The following is a 23,373-nucleotide window of genomic DNA, read 5'->3' on the forward strand; positions in this document are numbered from 1 at the left end:
AGAGTGACATGGTTAGGCAAGGTTCACTAGTTGCCTGATTAATCTCTGAAAAAGTCACATCAACAAAATAGTCAACATATAAAGTATTATGATAAGATCGGTAAAATATAAATTGCCATTTATTTTAACATTCTCAGATTAATTTAAGGCTTAATATATTTCCTTCTGGCTCACCAGAATCAAAAGACATTTGTACTAGAAACATAGATTTATTGCTTTTTCATCTTAAAAATCTATCAGACAATACTGGCAAAGATAATAGCCATTAGCCAACAGCATATGCCTACATAAGCACAGGCAAGCTCAAGTCCCTACTGTACCAACAAAATACAGAAACAAAGATGAAGAATTACCCAGTAGTTAAAAACTGAAGTTGCAGGGGTAGGGCTGAACAAGACCTATACTGATTCTTAGACATCAGCATCACCATCCTCCTACAGGAGAGGAAGCAGTCACGCCTTATTAAGAGCTAGAGTAACACCAACAGTTTTGGTAGAGGTTTGACCACGTGGTCATAACTTCATTTTTTCCTGCTCCTCATGCCAAGTACCATTACAGCCGCAATTTCTTTCGGAATGTTCTTCACACGTGCACTCCATAGAACTGAACAGAACAATGTGAGAATTCAGGTTCCTTGTAAGATGTCACAAGAAACATACAGACTTAAGTGTTTTATATCTCGATCAATGCTCACCTACCATTATTCTTCTGCACTGAAAATGAGATTCAATTGTATGTTAAGAAAAGTTTAAGGGCTGATTTTCTAAAGCAAGAAGCTTGCAACTTGAGACACAGCTCAGAAACATATACTCAAGACAAAAAATCTTCATAAAGGTCAAAGATTCAATTAAATTCTGCACTTCTGGCATAAGAATTAGGTGTATTACAAAGTATTCAAAAGGACTTCACTCACTTCTATGCTCAAGTAAGACCAATTTATAGTATTAAACACATCTGTCCCAGTATCTTTAGTAACTATGTTTACATAACAAGCATGCTCTGTCTGTCGCAGAATATCATAAAACTACTCTTACTTATTCAAGGATCTGAATTCCCTAGGAAATTATATGGAGCCAAACAGTATTATACAGTTTTTCATAAGCGTTTATGGCAGAACTTCAACTACTCTCCTGTTAATGAAGTGTCCAGAGTTTTTTGTTTCCATGTTTATCTTAAAAACATTAATTTTCAGAAATTAGAAACATGTGACAATAATGACTTCTGCATACTGCCAGAAGCTAAATACAATCTTTATAATGAGAAAGACTAATATTAATGTATGTCCCAGTAAATCAGCTAGATTCACAAAACAAGAAAGTCTCCGCAATCAAAGAGTTGCAAACACTATAGCCTTTACCAAATAGCCATCCACAGCCCTAAGAGTCAGAGAATACCTATTCCATTAAGCATTCAACACAGAATCTTTTCCAAGTTCAAAGTCTGATCAAATAGCAAGTGCTCACTTTCTTACAAACAGGTCAGTATTACGACCTCTTCAGCTTAAACAAAGTCTCCCCACTGCAGGATGTTGGGCCCTAAGGATTTCTGTACCTCTTTGAAACACCACCAAGGTAAGGCTATTTTTTAAAGAATACCATAAATAATAGTTAAGCCTTAATCCCCATATGAATAGCACTAAATAAAACTTTATTAGACCTCCTAAATTCACAGAGTAGTCACTGGCATAATTTAGGGTGTCTAGACTGACAAGGAGATTCAAATTTTCACTGCATGCAAAACCCATTATATATTACATTTTAGAAACACACACCCACTATATCAGATCCACACATAACTCTGTATACATGCAGTGTCATGAGGATATTGGAACACAACATTTTAGCAGAAGTATTAATGTTCACCATGTTCAGGCCTGCTGACTGTGTTCATCTCAGACGCCCTAGCAATGCAAAAAGCTCTCCCCAAAACAGCTTTTCTTTTAAAAAACTCAAACTACACACACACACGAAGTTCAATGTGTAGCATATTTAAAATATGATATATAGGACATCTTGGAGAACACAGGTACTACAAAGAGTCACTTGGGTAGTTCTTAAACTCACTCCCAAGTTTTGCTGTCGCCTACAGACAATGCAAAAGCAAGCACATGCGTTTACTTGTAAAGAAGGGAGGCAAGGGAAAGGATTCATCACATTTTGACAGATTTTTTAATGTAGAATGTGTTTTTTTCTGTTTTTTTGAGGTTTGTTTGTTTTGGAGACAAGTGCACAGGTGCCAACTCTTTAAACATCTCTCAAAGACAATGGTCAAAAACTGGAAGCTGCCGAGCTTCCAAGTGTGGTGAACTGCAGCTGAATGCAACAGTGCGCAGCTACAGAGCATCCCCTCCCCCACCGGCAAGCACCTTGTGGGGCTGGGGGCTGCAGAAGGCAGCTCAGTGCCACATGTGGGGTGGTGGCTGTGCTGCCAGCGCTGCCTGCGGCTGAGCTGTGCATGAAGATGACTGATTCTTTAACTCTGCTGTCAGCGCAACATGTCAGCTCCTTCCCCAGGCATGCCAGAGGTTTCCTCTCCCACAATCTGCTGGCATAACTACTCAAGTAATTACTTGCTTGTTTAGTTCAGTTAGAATGATCCGGGCTAGCTTCAACATCAGTGCTACACTTTTAAAATTATTTTTTTTTAATTTTTTAAGTCTACAGATGGAACGGGGGTGGTGAACAACCACATGGGTTATGCCACTGGTGGCAACTGGGGCAGCGGTGGGGAAGTTTGGGGCAGGCAGGCACGCAAGGTGAGCAGAGGGAGATGTGGGTGTGGGACAAGTGACCCCTTCTCAGCTGCAGGAGAAGAGGGCCAGTAGCCAGAAATAGGAAGGAGGAAGAGGAGGGAAGGGAAAGGCTGAAGCCCAGTGGCACGTGCATGCAGCGACCCAGTACCAGCAGGATGGCTCAGGATCTTCAATTGGGCATGGCACAGGACTGGGATCCTCAGCAGGACTGCTAGCAAAGCAGCACCATGTCCTACAGCTACGAGCCAGCCCCCTGGTCGCTGGACACCGGAGCAGTTCAGGGCTAATCACTTCAAAGAGCTGTTACTGTGCTAGTTCACATTTTCAGGAGAAACCAGCAGCTAACATCCATCATCAAGCACAAAAACACAATTAGTGCCTCTGTTGAGAAAGACCCGGGCAACTCAAGCGACAAACACTTTCCCTATCACTGGCTATCATATTTAATAGAGGACTTTAAAAGTATGATCTAATGTACTGTGAGATTTGGGACATAGTGTTACTATGGTTATAACCTCCTTTGCTTTCTTCCCCTTGCAGGCAACAAATGAAAAATAGAGGCAGGAGATTGTATTGTTCACCGATATTAACTGGTCCAGCTCTGGGTTCTCTTAACATAATTCTCTTTCTCCATAGTCAATGAAGGTTTATTAAAGGTTAGAAGAAAATAAATGTTCCTGGGTAGATAGGCTGGGGGATAAGCTTATTTTTGCTAATTGAGATGGAAAACTTTTGAGACCCAATTCCCACCTTAGGCTGCTTACTAGGTAACTTGCCAATCTTCAAAGCTGTTACAACGAGATTTATACTACCTTGCCAGACCAAATACAAAAGGAATTAACTGGAATGATCACAAATGCTTTTTTTTTTTTTTTTTAAGAAAAAAAAAAAAAAAAAGAAGCAACTTGCTCAGTTGCCAGAACTGTATTTAAAATAGAACATCTACCAAGAGCTTTATATGGCCCCCATAATTGCTGTACACCTATCTGAAACCAATCAAAACAAGTAGAAGCCTATTTAGGAATATGGTTGAGAAATATTTTCATCCATAAATAATATAAATTGCCTAGGGAGGATTTTAAAAGGGAGTTTGTTGACACGGGTAAGAAATTTTGCACTAGTGAATAGAAATAGTTGAAATCAATGCAATCTTCTTTGGATAATAGATCATTTTATTGTCCAGTGTAAGTATTATAAGGAAAACCAAAAAGACTGAAATTATTGGCCCAGTTTAGAATTATAACATTGAACAAATCAAAGTCAAAAAATAAAAGCCCCAAACAACACTGGGAGATGAGAGGTCTGGTCAGGTTTTAGACAGACTATCCAAACAGCTGGAAAAGATGTTGATTCTCTGAGGGAAATTTGTAATGTATTTGACTCATGTTTTTGTGGAGCTGTGGATTATCCTGAGGGGTTTCAAAGAAGGAACATATGCCAAGAAGTTAAGAACATTATCTGGAAAATGACAGGATTTTAGTAGTTTTCCAGTATAGCCAGCAATAGAATCTAAAGAAAAAAAAAAAAAAAAGAAAGAAAGAGAGAAAAAGCAAAACAAGAACTGGTGGGGTGATCAAAATGAGAGATTACCTACTGATGAAGGGGATTCTTCTGATTTTTTTTCATAAAACACAAGTAAGCTCACGCTTTCAAAAACTAGAGTTTCTTTTAAAAAAAAAGTTTTCAGGATTTTTGAAAAAGATTATAAATTCTTTCCTAATTTTCACAATTTTACATCCATTAAAATGAGAGAACAGAAATAAAATTTGTCATTAATACAGCTCTTACTGGCTTCTTTTTTCAAGTCACATATGTACTACACATTATAAGTGACAGACTACCCATAACTTGTGTAATACTGTCTTCACAAGTAAATCTGTTCTACAATGACTATGACTTTACAAACTATTTATTTTTAGAGATTTGCAATATGCTCCCTCTCACCATTTTCAAGTACTTTATGAAACTGGTAATTATGGAGATATTTTGTGTCTTTCTGTAATTACATCTTCTTGTCTTAGAAGCCAGCTTCATGTAATTAAAGATGAGGCTGGAATGGCTCACAATGTCACTTTTCCAGACAAAGGTTGCTGTCTTCCCTTAGAAATGGTGGCTGAAATTCGTGAGGTGTCAAACCAAGATGAGTAGTGTGCATCATCCTACTAATTATTTACTAATTACTGAATTAGTAATAAAGGTAACTAATCAGAAATTAGTCCAAGTTGCTGCTTCTTGTCCTAGTGATAAGGTTTGGGGTTTTTTTATTTCTATTTCAGTGACCCAGCATTTAATATTTGGAGGGGGAAAACAAAATACCAGGCACTTGGGGGAGGATCATGTGGAATTTGCCAACACCCTTTGATCACCAGGAGCCAGTGACAGACAAGCCCCTGTGAGAAGGAATGTGCCTGGTGTACCCAACCAGTCATGAGGTGGGGAAGGACGCAAGGGGCAAAGGTCTTGGCATGGGGCACCATGCCCCAGTAGGATCCCCAAACACCGGGCCCTGGGAGTCACACATGTCCCCCCAGAGCATGGGCACCACAGCCTTACGCACCAACGTGACTGAGAAGCAAATTAAACCACTGCCCAAAAAACTGTGTCCAGCCTGGTGGGTGCCACAAAGAACAAGTGAGACTGTGATGCTTAGAAGGCAAGCAGCACCAAGGTCAAATGTGTTACGAGTGATTAATATGCAAGGATTCACAATTTCGCAATACTCGGAGCAAGAAACTTGTCACATCTCAGTCTGCCAGGGCAGGATACACGCTTCTTCTGAGTTGGGCAAGTAATGAGAGCACATCGAGTCACTGATCAAGCTGAAGCTGGCTTTGTACACAAGACATTTTGATTCCCTTGTAGCATGGGAAGCCTTCAGCTGCACCTCATAACCCAGCCTGCTGAGGGGGTCCACGCCACCACGCAGGGGGCTCCTGGCACAGCTGTGGTCCTCGTGGGTAGTAGGTAAACCTGCTCTTTTCACTGACAGAGCTGTACTGCTGATCTAACTGGCCACGTGGCCCAAAGCCTGAAGCATCATTGTGAATACACTGGCAGTACCAATTCTGAGACAATTTTGGAAAGACGAGTACACTGAACAAGGTTGTAAGAGCCCAATTTCGTTCCCAGAAAAATTCAAAAGCTTTTTTGTCATTAATTTTGTTGGAGGACACAGCTCTGCAGAAGAGTAATCAAGTTCACATTGTTTGCAAGCTTAACAGTTTTAAGGCTGAACGATGAAAACATCCAAACCTTTGGGGAAAAATTCTGCTTGCTGTTTTAGTCCAAAAATGACAAGAGTTTAAGCGGCACAGTTGAGCAGATCCAAACACCAGTTTAAAATTCAGTCCAGAATTCAGAACACAGCAGCCAACTGAGAATTATCTGGGGATGTCCAGATCAGTCCAAAGAATTTATAAAACAAAAACGGCATTTACTTAATAATCATAATAAATGTGCAAAAGCATGTTAATATAAAGGCAAAAAAAAGACATCGTATTTACCATGATATGAAATTCTGACCAAATCCTACAGCAAACCAGTTAAATTTGAGAAGTCTGGAACTGGGTTTTTTTCCACTTCACCTTGAAATACTACCGGTCAAGCAGCAGAATTTAAATATTTAGTAGAAATCAAGTAACAAACATGTAATGAGAAGATTTCTGTTAGGATAGAAGACCTCAATCTCTATGAAAGTTACAGTTTGTTGGGTTTTTTCCAACATCAAAATAAAGGAATGCAGATTCACAAACGAAACCTTTAAAACCAAAATGTTTTCTCTATATTGACAATTTAAACTGTATCTCAAATTTGGAAATGTTGTAGAAGCAGAGGCAGTCATTTTAAGATGAGTTTAAACCCTTACGCACAAGTATTTCTCCATTTCAGTAATCAGATGGGTCTCTTTTAAGACAGTAAGACGTGACAGGTAGCACATTTGCGGGAGATCAGTGGGTCCCTTGGTTGCTCTGGAAGACACAGGTCTAAAGGCAGAGTGACATCAACCAGCTGAGAAGTGCAGTAATCCCCTGGGAATAGCTGTCATGTCTCATTGTCGTTATGAAAGAAAAATGGTAAACAAGGAAGCCATTCTGCAATTATGAATTTATGGATGTTTGTTAATGGGTACCTCAGACCTAGTCAGACAGCTCCTTTTGGAGTATTTTTCAAATTTCACAGGGTGTTTCAGAATGGTCCTTCAAAACTGATTAAAAATGCCACCATCATTAGATTATATGAGAAAAACCACATTAATATGTTAACACAAATATGCTCTGAAAACCTGGGGAACACACACCCCCAGTAGACAAATAATCCAGGGATGAAAAAAAAAACCAAAACAACAGGAGAGTGAGAAAGCAATTTAATTCATAAAGGCACAAAAAAGAATGACCCAGGAGGACTTTAAGGACCAAATTGAATATATTTCTGGTTTAAGCCACACAGACAAAAATGAGGTTCCAGAAATCATACATTGTGATTTATGCTAAAGGAATCTTTCAGAAAAATCCCCAGACAATTACACAAAAAGATAATGAGGATAAGATGATACAATTTAAATGCAGATCATCCAGACAGACACCCCCTCGGTCATTTAGTAAGTCCAGACAGATGGTTCCTGCAGCAGTTCTCTCACCCTGACTATCCTTAAAACCAGAGTAATCACTTGGATGAAGAATAACCTAAAGGCAAAACTCAGGAAAAAAAAAAAAGTATTTAAAAAATAATTTTCTTAATATTAGTTTAAGGATTATGAAAAAATAGAATGCAACTACAGCAGGAAGATATTAAGAGAAAGAGAGAAATACTGATGATTTATAATGAGAGCTGGTACCAGACAGGGGAGTAGGGTTGGGATGGCAGTGGATAAGCAGTTCATAAAAGTGTCTTGGCTACAGGTCATATACAATATAACACAATATCTCTTTTATGGGAGAGATTTACTTGCATGTCTGTTTAATCCTTTGCTGCATGCCTTGGTATACATACGATCCTTAGGAGAGACAGTGCAGTGCTGTTTCATATATGGTGTTTAACAGTATCCAGGTGCTAGTCTGCAGTTGGAGTTTTACAATGATCAGAATGTATCTCCCCCAAAGAAAACTAATTTTTCCACTATTTTTTGAACAACAAAATCAAACGTCCACTGAACTACCTGACAAAGCCTTAAGCACGGTCTGTCTGTGAAACAAAGAGGAGAAGGTCACAGAACAGTGCTTACCACCATCAGCTAAAACCTAAGTAAGCAAAAAAGTTTTGTGTGAAACCACATTTCATTTTTCTGTGTTGAGGAAGCCCATTACTACTTGCCTGTTCTATCTTTGCCTCCTGGCAGATGAACCCAGGCGCTGCATGTTGATTGACTCAAACCAACTTCAGAGCAGTGTGCCAGTGCACTCACAGATGTGAAGCCATTCTGGTCTAAGGGCACGAGAGGCCCGTTTTCCTCCTTCCTGTTCACTATCTGACTTTGAAAAGTTGTAAGAGGGAGGGAGAGCATGACATTGCAGCTGCAATATATTTCTAGTCACCGGTGAACACCCACAACAGCGTCTCTACAAGACCCCTCCATCTAACAGACACCCGCACCATACTCACACATCCACAAGCTGAGCAGAGCTCAGCAGGAGGGCTGCTGTCCTGGCTCAAGCGATCAAAGTGACCCTGACAGAACCCAAAAAGTGCCAAGTGCAAATGAGAGATTGAACTTCGCGTAGCAGTGTTGCAAGTCTCTGCTATGCCTTATTTTACACGCTCAGGTAACCAAAGAAATCATTGCTTCAGCTCAGCATGTCACAAAACCTTGCCACTGTCTGGCTTAGGAAGCAATACTACCCATACAGTTCAAACACACGTCACGCAGTGTTGGTCTACATCAACTCACATATAGTCATTTCTATGGCAACATTAAAATCATCTGATCCAAATATAAATACTTCTATGCAGTACTAATGTAAGTGACCTAAAGAGGAGACTGATTAAGTTTCAAAAATCATCTTAGTTATATATTCAAAGCAAATCCTAGTGCACAGCAAGAAAAGAAAAAAAAGTATTTGGAGCGTTTCAGGTTCATTCATTACACAAATTATGATTAAAACATATGAAGGAATTCAAACATACTGAAAAGAGTAGTAACAATCTTTTTAGAAATTAAAAAAAAATTAATACAAATGATTCAAGTGATTTAATTTTATCTAGATCCAAGATATCACAGCAAGATAAACAAAACATTTGAAGGATGCAAAGTTATAAGGCTTGAATGTGGCATATCCCAGCTCTTACACAGCACTTGTTGTAGGTACAAGTGTGTTCCTTTTTCAAATCTTAGATATAAATGGATCCAAGGGGAATCGGGTATCTCCTTGCTTAACAGCTGTAGCAGTATATAAAGTTACTGTGCTGCAGATGTTTCTACTGTCACTCCCCCCACACACAGACTCACTTGAACAAGATAAAAGTAGTTAATCGTATAAGCTCCGGTGCATTTCACTCAAAGAAAGGTTAGTTTAAGCTGTCTTACATCAGCAGATTGCACCAGTGCATTTTACTTTGCTCAGAAAATAAAGAGTAGCACGCACACTGCTAGATATGTCATTGCAGCTCAGGGCCAGTAATCAGTGCTTTGCGGGGTTACTTCTGAAACAGCTTGTGGCTGATTCACACGAAACCTACCTTGGCTCCATTTTCATTTTCGTTCTTGCAATTGTATTAGCAAGTTGAAGAAAGTAAAAAGAAAGATGGCCCATTTTTACTACAGCAAACCCACTTTCTTCTTCTGGTACCACGAAACAAATTTATGAAGATGTAACTGCTATTGTCAAAAATTTAACTTTTACAGGAAAATTAATAGTATCATTCCTAAAGGAAGCTATAATCAGCATCTCCATCATAAGTCCTACGAGTCCAGGATTTTAGACAAGTAAAGTTACAAGTCTACAGTGGCTAAAGTTAAGATTTTGTTTCACAAGGCTTCAATGTTTCTCCATTTTTTCCTATCTCCAATACAAAAGTAGATTTTCTTGACGTTCTGGTATTTACTTTATTATCAGATTCCAGAGATACCTGCCAAGGATCATTCACACTGCATATGTTGTGGGGGTTTTTTTGTTTGTTTGTTTTTGTTTTGTTTTGTTTTTTTTTGGGGGGAGGGGCTGTATTTTTGTGGGGTTTTGTAGTGTTGGTTGTTTTTTTTTTAAATAGTTACCATACATTAAGCTCTACAATAGTTAACGTATACACAGTGGACACTGAAGTTCTATTGGCTTGAGAAACAATGTAGTTAAAGAGTTCCCAGCACTGGCATCTTTTCCCCTCAGAACAGGCAAAATTACTGCGAATGGTAGGAGCTGTGCAGTCTGATCTTCCTGTTTAAATCAAAACCTTGATTCCCAACTTCAAGGATGATGAACAACTTGCTGAAGGCATATGACTAAGGACTCAAAACAAACCTTATAGGGAAAACCTGCCTGTACAGTTTTTGATCACTTTGACCTAATCAAGCCACAGAGAATGTTCTTGTCAGAGGTGAGCATGGTCTTTGCAGACACAGAGCATCACAAGAAACAAAAGCAGAGTTACCAAATGGAAACTGTCTAGACAGTCAGCAGAAACTTGAGCATTAGCAGGAGGCATAAGCATACCTCTGAGCCATGACAAGAGAGGATTTTGCTCTTTCCCTAGAGAAACTCTTCTCTTGAGCAGAGTCCCCACCTGTGAACAAAATGCATGATCACTCCACAGCTTTCTCAGCACTCTTGTCAGGTCATACTTGCTGTATGAGCTCAGGCCTCATGTGTGAGTGATCAAAACCCCTTTTAAGGGCACAGCCACAGCATTTAACTACTCATGCCATGCTGCTACAGCAGCATGCACAGTAGAAGAGAGGGAGACAAAGGACTCCAGTTTCACATCCCAGCTTTGCTCTTGTTTGGAATGAGAGGATGATAGCATTATGATTCCTGAATGTCTGAAAGAAGGAAATCTAACAATGTCCTAAATTTCCTAGTAATTCAAGCATCAGATTACTTCAACCCTAATAATAATTTTCATTTTATAACGAAACCTGTAACTTAATAGCAGTGGAACCACATGGAAAATAAACTGAGAAGAACGCTGACCTTTACAATTTTTAAGCGAATAAGTACAATTTGATGATCTCTTCTTTTTCCTCTTTTTTTAAATATATATATATATATTATTTTTTTAAAAAACCCAGTTGGGTTTCCTTAAGTATCTTTCTTCTGCAAAAGTTCATTCTACAGATGTTTATAAATTTAAAAAAGTAAAGCAATAGTGTCACAAATCAAGCTTGGGAAAAATCATTGTAGACTGTTTTCACCAACTGCGTCACAGAAAGAAAGATTTTAATATTGACCCTTCACCAACTACAAGCTGTAGGAAGTATCAAGTGCATTAGCTATTTCCTTCTGGTATCTAAAGTTTAAACATTTGTGCACAGAATGAGTAACGTGACAGTCAGCTGAGTCTACAAAAATTGGTTTTGGGTAGATTGCTTTGGTTACAGGAATGTTATTCAATCTACTAGTGTTTATGTACATTAGCATAATATTTAAATATATTCAAGCTGGTTTTCTTTTAATCTGAAAAACTCAGCAGCTTATTACCACTGGCAGTTAAAATGATGCTAGACTCAGTGGCAGCATGCCTAATCTCAAAATCATTGAGGTTCATTGCAGCAAGCAAGCCTCTAAATCTCCACAGTGTCCAGTGGGGACAATCAGAATTGTGCTGATTGAGAGGAAACTACAAGGATACAAAAGGGTCACCACACCTAAACAAACATTGCGGCTGAAGGCAATTTCCAACTTTCTATGTTTTGTAAACTACAGCGACTTCTTTTTCCAAGGAAAAGCAAAATGACATTCAAGTCTTTCCATTTATTTTCTCTTAAATCATCTGGTTTTCTAGTATTTATTCTTTACGCTCTGCCAAGCAATATTATAATTTACAGAAGTTTTTGCTGATAGAAAAAACCTGGAAGCCCTCTCCAATGCCAAGTGACAGCAGTTCAGAGAGTTTAACTGGTGAGTAATGCACTGATGAAATACCGTACTGCAAATTTTTTTCAAAATATTTAGGACTTAGAGATTACTTGCGGAAATGGTAATGTTTCCTAACAAATCAAAGTGTTTCAAGAACTGACCACCCAAATGTGTTATCATAAAAAGATGTCAGTTACTTAACTACATGATAGAACAACACACTCCTACTTTACTTCTGTTTTCTACATTTTTTTTTTTTTTTTTTTCCAAATGTATCCTCTCTAGAATGTGAAAGACTTACAGCAGGAGATGGGTTGAATTAACTTTGCTAGTAACCAGCTTCCTCATGTTCCAATTATTTTGGAAACAGTTTGACTTGAACCATGATAATGTACATATAACACAAGGGAATGAAAACACTACCCCTTTCTGCATCTGAAATGGCTTTACTAAGACCACCTACAGTGACTTAAACTGTAGATACTTCCAACTACATTTAAAAATCATAGAATCATAGAATCGTTTAGATTGGAAAGGATCTTTAGGATCATCAAGTCCAACTGTTAACCCAGGACTGCCAAGTCCAACATTAACCATGTTGCCAAGCACCATATCCATGCATTCTTTAAACACATCCAGGGATGTCGATTCCACCACTTCCCTGGGCAGCCTGTTCCAATGCTTGACAAGCTTTTCAGTGAAGGCATTTTTCCTAATATCGAACCTAAACCTCCCCTGGTAGAACTTGAGGCCATTTGCTCTTGTCCTTTCCCTTGTTACCTGGCACAAGAGACTGACACCCACCTCAACACAACCTCCTGTCAGGTAGCTGTACAGAGTGGTAAGATCCCCTCTGAGTCTCATTTTCTCCAGGCCAAACATCCCCAGTTCCCTCAGCCACTCCTCATAAGACCTGTGCTCTGGACCCTTCACCAGCCCCCTGCCCGTCTCTGGACACGCTGCAGCCCCTCTGCGTCCCCCTGGCAGTGAGGGGCCCAACCTGAACACAGGAGTCGAGGGGCGGCCTCGCCAGTGCCCAGTGCAGGGGGACAGCACTGCCCTGGCCCTGCTGGCCACGCTGTTCCCGGCACCAGCCAGGATGCTGCTGGCCTCCTTGGCCACCTGGGCACACGGGGGGCTCATGCCCAGCTGGCCACCAACCAGCCCCCCCAGGCCCTTTCCCCCCAGGCAGTTCCCAGCCCCCTGCCCCCAGCCCGCAGCGCTGCAGGGGCTGGTGTGACCCACGGGCAGGGCCCGGCACTGAGCCTGGTTGAACCTCACACAACTGGCCTGGGCCCATCGCTCCAGCCTGCCCAGACCCCTCTGCAGAGCCTCCTGCCCTCCCGCAGATCAACATTCTCCCAGCTTGGTGTCATCTGCAAACTTACTGAGGGGGCACTTGATCCTCTTGTCCATAAAGACATTAAATCTCGTCGATAAAGACATTAAACAGGGCTGGCCCCAGCACTGAGCCCTGGAGAACGCCACTTGTGACCAGCCACCAGCTGGATGTAACTCCATTCACCACAATTATTTAGGCTTGGCCAACCAGCCAGTTTGTTACCCAGGGAAAAGTACACCTAATCCAGGCTATGAGCAGCCAGTTTCTCCAGGAGAATGTTGTGGGAGATGCCGTCAAAGGCTTTACTAAGGTCCAGGTACACAACATCCACAGACTTTCCCTCATCCACTAGGCGGGTCACCCTGTCATAGAAGGAGATCAGGTTGGTCCAGCAGGACCTGCCTTTCACAAACCCATGCTGGCTGGGCCTGATCCCCTGGCTGTCCCACACATGCCACGTGATGGCACTCAGGATGATCTGCTCCATGACCTTCCCCAGCACTGAGGTCAGGCTGACAGGCCTGTAGTTCCCCAGATCCTCCTTCCTGCCCTTCTTGTAGGTGGGTGTCACACTGGCTGACCTCCAGTCCACTGGGATCTCCTCAGTTTGCCAGGGCTGCTGATAAATGATGGAAAGTGGCTTGGTGAGCTCTTCTGCCAGCTCCCTCAGTAACCCTGGGTGGATCCCATCCAGCCTCACAGACCTGTGTGTTGAAGTGGCACAGCATGTCGCTGATCATTTCTCCTTGGATTATGGGGGCTTCATTCTGCTCCCCATCCCTGTCTTTCAGCTCAGGGGGCTCGGCAGCCAGAGAACAACTGGTCTGAGTATTAAAGACTGAGGCAAAGAAGATATTAAGTACCTCAGCCTTTTCCTCATCCTTTTTCACTATGCTTCCCTGCCACATCCAATAAAGGATCAAGATTCTCCTTAGCCCTCCCTTTGTAACTAATGGATTTATAGAAACTTTTTTATTGTATTTTATGGCAGTAGCTTATTAAGTTCTAGTTGGGCTTTGTCCCTTCCGATTTGTTCCTGGCATAACATTGCAACATCCTCGTAGTTCTCCTGAGTTGACCGCCCCTTCTTCCACAGGTCATAAACTCTCCTTTTTTTCCCATTCAAGCTCCCAGGTTAGCCAAGCCAGTCTTCTTCCCTGCTGGCTCATCTTTTGGCACACGAGACCAGCTTCCTCCTGTGCCTTTAAGACCTCCCTCTTGAAGAATGCCCAGCCCTCCTGGGCTCCTTTGCCCTTCAGGACTGCCTCTGAAGGGACGCCGTCAAACAGTTTCCTAAACAGGACAAAGGCTGCCCTCCAGAAATCCAAGGTAGCAGTTCTCCTAATCCTGTTCCTTACTTCTCCAAAAACTAACGTTTCATGATCGCTGTGCCCAAGAAAACCTCCAACCATCACATCACCCACAAGTTCTTCCCTGTTCACAAACACCAGGTCCAGTGGGCGCCTTCCCCAGCTGGCTCCCTCACCAGCTGTGTCAGGCAGTCATCCTCCACACACCCCAGGAACCTCCTAGGCTGTTTCCTCTCTGCTGTACCGTATTCCCAGCAGATGCCTGGTAAATTAAGTCCCCCATGAAAGCAAGGCCTAGCGATTGTGAGACTTCTCAGGTGCTTATAGAATATTTTCTCTGTTTCTTCATCCTGGTTGGGTGGTCTGTAACAGACCCCCACCATGGTATCTCCCTTGTTGGCCTTGCCCTGATTCTCACCCATAAACACTCAACCATCTCATTACCATCATCAAGGTCTAGACAATGAAAACCCTCCCTAAGGTACAAGGCTACCCCACTGCCTCTCCTCCTTTGCCTATACCTTCTGGAAAGTTTGTAGCCATCCATTGCAGCACTGCAGCTGTGTAAAGCATGCTTCTGTGATGACAACTATGTCACAGTTTTCAGCCTGCACAATGGCTTCCAGCTCCTCCTGCTTGTTGCCCATGCTGTGTGTATTGGTCTAGATGCATTCCAGCTGCACTATTGATCCTGCTACCTTTCTGGGGGGACAAGCTTTAATTCCTATATGACCACCCTCAGGTGCTTCTGTGGTTTCTAACACATTGATAAGCCTTGTGTCTTCACTGCTGCATGGACCTCCATCCCCTGCCTCCACTGAGATGGCAGACCAAAGGACATCACTAGCATATTTTTAATCATTAAACATACTTTGTATCATTTCAGCTTCCACACACAGACTGGTCAGGAACTACTGCGTTTCTGCCTGTGCAAAAAGTGAGACATTTCTTGAACTACTTCAAAGATTTTGCAACAGACCACTTAAATAACCAGACTTCTAATTCTCAACCAGTCTACTCTGAGAAAACATACAATCAAACATTATTTAATGTGAACTCATTTATGTATAAATTAATCTGCATGATGATGTACTACCCTTCATTTATGCCAGTCTGCTAGTTCCCAGCAGTCTGCTATTCAGACCAGGTCTCCCACCTTTTAATGCAAATAAACACAGTTCTTATTAAGACCTCAGAAGGCATTCACAAATATTGCCTTAATTTACACATATATGAGTAAACCTCTCCTCCATAACTTAACTGTCCTTTAAAATAAGTAAAAACATTATTCTAAAATGTATGCAGCAATAATATGGCTGAATGTTCAGAGAGGTATCTACCAGCAGCATGCCTTAAACAACGGGATAGCCTACTGAATATTTAACAGACATGGGCTGTATTTTTCTATTTAAGAGCAAAGTGCTGAAACAACTACTTTGTACTTCACTACTTATAAGCCATATTGTGTGTTCATCACCATTTTACAGAACAGCAAAGTCTACTAAAGGGACTATCAGTATCTGATGAGAAAGCAATATGTGCTGGCAATCCAATAGAAAAGGGTAACAAAAGGACAAAGTATTTAAACAATTGAATTTCACAGCAGATAACTTTAGTGGGTGTCATAAAATGTGCTATATCTGTAAAAACATGAACATACTGAAGGGGAACATGGAATATAACTGGATCAGAGGTGCTCTGGCAAAGAAAGCAGGGAAAGAATAGGGATTTTGTAAAACAATTCAGCACTGGTCCTTCTTTTCTGGGCAATTACTCTACATTTCCTTCTGGGGCTGTGACAAGATTTTTGGATTTTTTCTTTCTCATTTTATTGAGCTGCAGGCCTTCCATTTATTTTAACATATTCAATGTTGTCTACACACTTTTCTTGGGTGACTGTCCCACTGGTGTACTTTTTATGTAAACATGAATTTGAGGAGATCCTATACCTCATCTGAAACTAATCTACTGTGCAAAGAACTTCTACTTATCTCCTCGCTGCACTAAAACTCTTAAACCAGATGCATCAAAGTTATTCTGCAAAAAGGGTATGAATTCCATGTTTAATTATGCCCCAAGGAGCAGGTCATAAACCTCATGCTATCACTGACAAACAGATTTTGATCCCTCTTGAAGAGAAGCTGCTTTGGCCCAATGACTTAACACAGAAAACAGACCTATAGAGATGAAAAAAATAATGTTTAGCTGTGCTTTGCAAACACAAGGAAAATAATCAGAGGGGAAAATGGTAGTAGACGTTAATGTAGTATCGACTGGCAAAGAGCTGGGTAGTATAATGGGATAGAAAACAACTAGCAACATGGAAGCTGAACTAGCTCAAGTCTTCGCTTCCAGGGAAGTATCCCACTTGCCAGTTTCTGCAACAGAGTGACTGGAAGAAGCTCCCACCCTTCTTGTGTGACAGCGCAGTGTGGCTGCACCATAAAACAGATCATGGAGGCACCCTAGAATAAATATCTCTCTCCAAAAAGAGAGGAGGGTGCATCAAAGGATACAGAATTTCAGTGATTCTGTTTACAGTAAAGACAGCTGCTCCACTCTCCAACTCCAACAGCAGTGTCAACTGGAAGGCAGCTCTGCGGAGAAGGACCTTGGAGTCCTGGTGGACATCAAGTTGCCCATGAGTGAGCAGTGTGCCCTGGTGGCCAAGGCGGACAGTGGGATCTTGGAGTGCATTAGGAGGAATGTGGTCAGCAGGTTGAGGGAGGTGATCCTCCCACTCTACTCTGTCCTGGTGAGGACACGTCTGGAGTGCTGTGTCCTGTGCTGGGCTCCCCAGGTCAAGAAAGACAGGGAACTACTGGAGAGGGTCCAGCGGAGGGCTGCAAAGATGATGAGGGGACTGGAGCATCTCCTTACTGAGGAAAGGCTGAGAAAGCTGGGCCAGTTTAGCCTGGGGAAGACTGAGAGGGGACCTTATCAATGCATTCAAATACCCTAAGAGCAGGTGTCAGGAGGATGGGGCCAGCCTCTTTTCAGTGGTGCCCAGCGACAGGGCACAAACTGCAGCACAGGCAGTTCCATCTGAACAGGAAAAAAAAATTCTTTACCTCGAGGGTGACCAAGCACTGCAACAGGCTGCCCAGAGAGGCTGTGGAGTCTCCTTCTCTGGAGACATTCAAAATCCACCTGGATGTGACTCTGTGCAACCTGCTCTAGGTGAGCCTGCTTTAGCAGAGGGTTGGACCAGATGATCTCCAGAGGTCCCTTCCAACCCCAACCACTCTGTGATTCTGCTAGCACAGCTATTGGGAATGCAAAGTTGCAGCTTGGGAATGAGGAAAAAGTAGCCAAGGACATATCTGTGTGAGAAAATAAAAATTTTTAAGAAAGTAGAAAAAATCCAAGCTGGCTCGTTAAATTCAGTATGTGACTGAAACTTTCTCCATCAACCATTTCAAACCATGCATCATTAGAATTGTTCGAGAATTTTTCATACCTCACTGGACTACATAGCTCCCAATTGACCAGCACCGCTTCATACATTATTTGCTGTTGACAGCCTCCCCTAAAATGCACTTGTTCTTGAAATATTGTGAATGTGACTATTTATTATCTGTACTACTGTACCACATGAACAGAAGACAGTCAATAAGGTTGTTGAGGTTTACATTGTTGATACAAAATTTTGTAACTCAAATGATGCCTATTCTGGTCATGAGATCTACTTCCAACACATCTTCAGGTAACAATTCAAACTGATTATTATTAAAGACTTATAAAACTGACATATGTAAAAGCAGAGCTGGCATGTAGCATTAGATTTAACAGCATCCATTCATGAGACATTAGTCACTAGAACCAGATATCTTAAAGAACAAGAGTTAAGAAGAGAAAACATGGCTGTCCAAATGTGATGATTAGATAAGCTTGTAGGTTGTGGTCTCTTTGAATGAACTAGTTTGTATTATAAACCAGACAGAGACCAAGGTCACTACCTCAGTCCTTTTTCTACGAGTTGCTTGGGAGAACATCATCGGTTTTGCTAACACTGGTGGTTTGCAAGACTTGGATCTTCAAACACTGCTTTTTGAACACTTCCTACAACCCTGTGACTTGGGCTGGTAAAATTTAAACATCTTCTATGTTTTGAAAGCTTTCCATAGACTTTTCAAAGGCAATGCTAGCTAACTCATTATTAGTTACGTATATAAAAGACGTTTGTTTTTCATGTATGGGGACAGTCATGCCCTCCCATTTTCTCTCTAGTTTCAGTGTTTTATCTACAACCTGTCCCCTGAGACATTCAGCTACTGGCAAAAAGCTGTATGTTACAAAACTGAGACAGAAAATACTATGTGAAAAAGACCTCAGGAACAGCAGAAAGAACAGAGAAAAGAAACGCAAAGTATTGCCAAAGGTTACCCTAAGACTTCACGCAAGCCCTGCTGGTTAATGTACACCTGCGGAAGAGCACCTTTCACCCAGGCTCAGGAGGGCCCTGAACTCAACTTGATAGCTTCAGCTAGGCTTCCCTCAGGCAGTGCACCCCTCAGCCTGCAATTTCTCACACCTAAACTGTACCACTCAGATACCTGCTATATACTATAGTGAGGCACGTAGAATTCTCGATTTAAGTGATGTGCAGGGGTTGAAAAGGCTGAGGGAGAAAGTTTCAGTTATGTAACAGGTTGAAACCTGTGGCCTGGTAGAACACCTGCCCTGAGCAGAAAATTTTGCCTATAATTCACTGGTAGGTATCACAGATGCCATCCAGGTTCTATTCACAGGCATCAGAGAACCCCGGCAAAGGCAAACAGGATCTCTGAAGCTCACTTAGTGTAACTTCGGGCAGGAGCCTTGACTAACACCATCACCAGTCAGGCCAGCTCTGGATTTATCTCCACGAGTCTTAAAAACCTCCGAAGAGAGACTGCACAACCCCTTTGTCAGAATGCAGCCATGCCCTCCTGGGAAAGATTCCTTCCTGATGTCCACTCTGAGCCACCCAAGCCACAACTTCTGGCCATTATCCCTTACGTCACCTTGCTCTACTGAGAAGAATTTGATTTCATTATCTTGCTAACTGCTTCTAGCAACTATTCTGATTGCATTTTAGCTTTCTCTTTGCTAGCCTAGAGAAGCACAATGCCCTTGTTGTCTCTCTTGGTAAGAAGGTGGCCCCTGGCCACCATGGTAGCTTGCCACTGGACTCTCCCCACTTTCTCCACATCCCTGCTGACCTGGGGACCCCCCAGCTGAAACACAGTATTCACAGAGGAAGACAAAGGGCACAGAAACTTGCATGTGGCTCTGCAGAGCTGCTGCTAACACCCAGACCGAAATTTGGACAACCCGGTCATGGTACTAATCACTCGTATGCAATCTGTGCAATGAAAATGTAACCAGAAAGAGAGATACAGATGGTAGTGGCTAGAACTGAAATGCAATTAGTTCAGTCAACACACTGGTGTATTTTTAGATCTTCCACTAGTCAAAACAAGAGTTGCTCAAGTAAATTTAACATTGCTTTAAAAAAAAAAGAAAAAAGAAAAAATTGCAAAAACTGCATGCATGTTAATTCTATAGAGCTTTTTTTCTGACAACTTAGACCAGAGCTGGAAAGCATATTTTAATTCATACAATGACTAAAAGTAAGAGCACTGCCAGAAAATATGATTTGGAACAATTCTTGGAATACAGAGGTTCATCTGTTTTGCAAAAGAAAGAATCAGAAGCATGTAAGTATAAGCAGTTACTTTAAACTTGCCTATTAAGCACAAGCAGTGATAGCTAATAGATGCAGTTATTTGCAAATGATTTCAGAAAACTTACCTACTACATACAACAAGACTCGCCCCCCCTTAAACCCTGACTGAAACCTGTGTCCTGGTAGATACATGACAGTAATACAAACCTGCCTGTAAGACTCAAGCATTTTGTTGAGGACTTTTACACTACATATATTTAATCAGTGTTGCGGGAACAGTATCTTTCAGATGAATTCACAGCGAAGCTGGAATGTAAAAAAAATATTCTAGATTGTCATTTCCCAGAACTATTTAAACCACTCAATAGAAAAACTGCTTTTGTTGGAATGTTTCAGTCTGGAGTAAGAAAAACTGTTCAGACTCCAAGGGATCTCTCTCCTAAAATCAGACCTAATTGTTTCCAAATACACCTCAGAATATTGAGGAAACCCAAACCTTTGCAAAGCCGTTTAAGCACCATGGCTTTGATTATCATTGACACATAACAAGTATTATATTGTTTCAATCTGTTTTGGTAAGTGCCACACAAACATAGTACAAGTGAAGATATAAGAGGGAAACGTATCATCTGGGAGGAAAGAGAAGGAGGAGACACCAGCCAAGCAACAAATGGCTACTTCATGTCTCTAGCTATGCAACTGGCCAATTTCCAGAAGGAGCAGAGAGCAAGGTACAAACTTCCAGAAGGGCAGCTAAACTGAACATCCCTATGAACAGGCCATCACAAACAAAAGGTATTATAAGAAGAGGTAGCAGTGCTCATACAAGACAGCAAGAACCCTGGTGAAAAGCTAGGTAAGTGCTTTCTAATTATAAAAGAGTACATTTTTAAATTTTAAAATACAGACCTTGACTTTTCTAGTTAACAAAAATAAGGGCAGGGTTGGGTTTTGGTGTTGGTTTTCTTGTTTGGTTTTTTTTTGGGGGGGGGGTAGGGGCTATTTGTTTTGTTTTGTTTTTTACTTTGCTGCGTTTCTGGTGCCATAGGACCAACACCAGGAGGAAAAAAAAAACCACAAAACCCACCAAACAAAAACCCACCCCATGATCCTGGAAAATCAGACAAGGCAATGAGGAACTGGGTTCTCCATTTCAAGAAGTGCATAGTGTAAGCTACAGATGTTTGGTTAGGTTTTGTGTTATGTTGCTTTTCAGTGGTTAGAAAACTTCAGTGGAGTGCTGAAGAGTCCCACTGGCTCAACTCAGAATAGCGGTGGTAGCCAAGATAACAATGATAAACCACTTTAAAATGTCTGGTGAACCACAAGGGAGTTGTGTTTCAACGACATCAAAAACACATGGCAAATCGACCATTAAAATCATTCATTCAAAACACATTTGACGGTTTTCATGGGGCCAGTCTTAAGAACATGGATTTTTATTTATTTATTTAAGCATTTTTGAGAAGTTACAAGCCCTTTTTGTATGCAGGCTGAACTGCGACTGCTTTCTAAACCAGTGCAAACACAGTTTTAACTTCTGTTTTGTTTTTCTCATCTTTTGCTTTCACTTTTCGCCTAAAGAATTTATGAAACACTCTTAGTTTCTGCCACCTTCTACCCAGATTAAGCAACCCAGGATTGTAAACCAGAGTAGCGTTTTCAGGCTGAACACTGCATATTCTCCACTACCCTAATCCTGCAGAACCTCCTCCGCCTCACATCTGCAGGGCTGGAGCATTGCCAGTGGCAGGTCTGTTCTTCACAGCACCATTCTTTCAATGCCTGTAGGGATTTCACTGCAGAAGATAATTCTGACCATATCTTACTAAAAGTTGATGCCATTTGATGATAGTTTGATAGCCTGTGCAAATTTAATCCAGGGTCTTGCTTAATTTCTGGAATAGCTGGCATTCTCAGTAATAAAGAAACGAACCCTCTGATTCATACTACCACAATTACTAACAATCCTGGCAGCTTTGCAGCTCAGACCCAAGGCTGAAGTGGCACAGGAGTAAAACCACTGTTTCCCCCTCCTGCAAACTAGCTTTTGAAGTCACAGCTGTAATACACTGGGCAGCCAACCTCTGGGCATAAACACAGGACAGTTTTTAGGACTAACCACCATGCACTCTCCACAGACGCTAAACTAAGTTTAAAATAATATTTGCATCAAGAGAAACTATAGCTACAAAGAGAGCTAATTTTATGCTGGTATGGTTGGAATATTGTACCTGAACTTGCTCAGAAAGTATGTACTTTCCTTTAATACAAAATTAGCTTTGGGTGTAACTATTACTTGTTTTTCACTAGAACCTACAAACTATTTCTACTTGCTGGTACCTAAATGTAACAAAAAAGATGTTCTCCACACCCATGAAGTTTAATTTTAGGAGCCAGAGGCTCCTGAAAAACCCAGGTGAGCCAACAGCTGGCTCTCATCTTCCTCCAACCACAAATGGAAAGGTGGAATGTCCTAAAGAAGGAACAGCCCTTAATCCTGTTACTTCTTCTCTGCATCTCTTTTCCCTTTCTTCCAGACCATGCTAACCAACCACCTCAAACACGGTTACATTCATTGTCTCCCTCTTGAGAGATCAGTGGCCCTTCCCTTGATGCTGTGAGAAGGCAGTCTTCATCATCAGGAAGCTCCAGCTGGTCTCAGATCTGTCTGAGACAACTGATGTTTTGCTTGGGTTTACTTCCTCGCAGAACTATATGAAAGCCTACAATTTAAAACTTAAAATTCATTCTGCTAAATACTGTCCATGGTTACTCATTCCTTCTGCAAGATTATCACATTCCAGACTTTCGCTCGCTGCTCCATTTCTACCAGATACTGCAGATCACTGGGGAATATCTGGATTACCATTTTTTGTCATATGAATAACAGAAACAAACTTTTTTTAAAAAAATCAGTTCTCATATACTTAATCGTTGCTTTTCACTTTTTGTAAATGAAATTTGGTGTATTTTTCTCAATTTGAACATTTCCTCTAGTTCAAATGAAGAATTAATGGTTCTGTAGGTACTAAAACAAAAATTTTGGCTGAATGCTAATAACTGAATAGCTCTGTGTGTGTGTGTATGCACAAAAAAGCAACACCCTGAAGCTAAATTATCTTTTCAAGAAGATTCTCTTTTTATTTTTATTATGGTAGAATCTACAAACCCCACTAGAGACTGGGGCCCCACTGTACGATATGCTGTACAGACATCTATTACAACTCAGCTCCAGCCCAACAGAGTTCACAGATCTGTGTTTCTCCTACAATGCACATAAATAGAGTGTGGCT

At 41.2% G+C, this 23,373-nt stretch overlaps 1 protein-coding gene across 7 annotated transcripts in view; it reads right to left on the reverse strand.

Moving 5' to 3' along the window:
- The window catches only part of ARL15 (ARF like GTPase 15), a 224,856-nt gene that overhangs the window by 54,666 nt on the left and 146,817 nt on the right, over positions 1-23,373 (reverse strand). For 4 of the 7 annotated variants that reach the window (XM_080373125.1, XM_080373123.1, XM_080373124.1 and 1 more), the window contains one exon: positions 3,640-10,462. The exons of 2 other annotated variants lie outside the window; for them this stretch is intronic. In XM_080373125.1, the coding sequence (XP_080229251.1) occupies positions 10,271-10,462 (192 nt within the window). In that variant the 3' untranslated portion in view covers positions 3,640-10,270. Of the gene's footprint in view, positions 1-3,639; positions 10,463-23,373 lie in introns of those variants that run through there. One more of the 7 variants, XM_080373128.1, reaches the window with a different exon arrangement.

This window comes from Falco punctatus (assembly GCF_963210335.1).
Source record: "Falco punctatus genome assembly, chromosome: Z".
In the NCBI taxonomy this organism is placed as follows: domain Eukaryota; kingdom Metazoa; phylum Chordata; class Aves; order Falconiformes; family Falconidae; genus Falco; species Falco punctatus.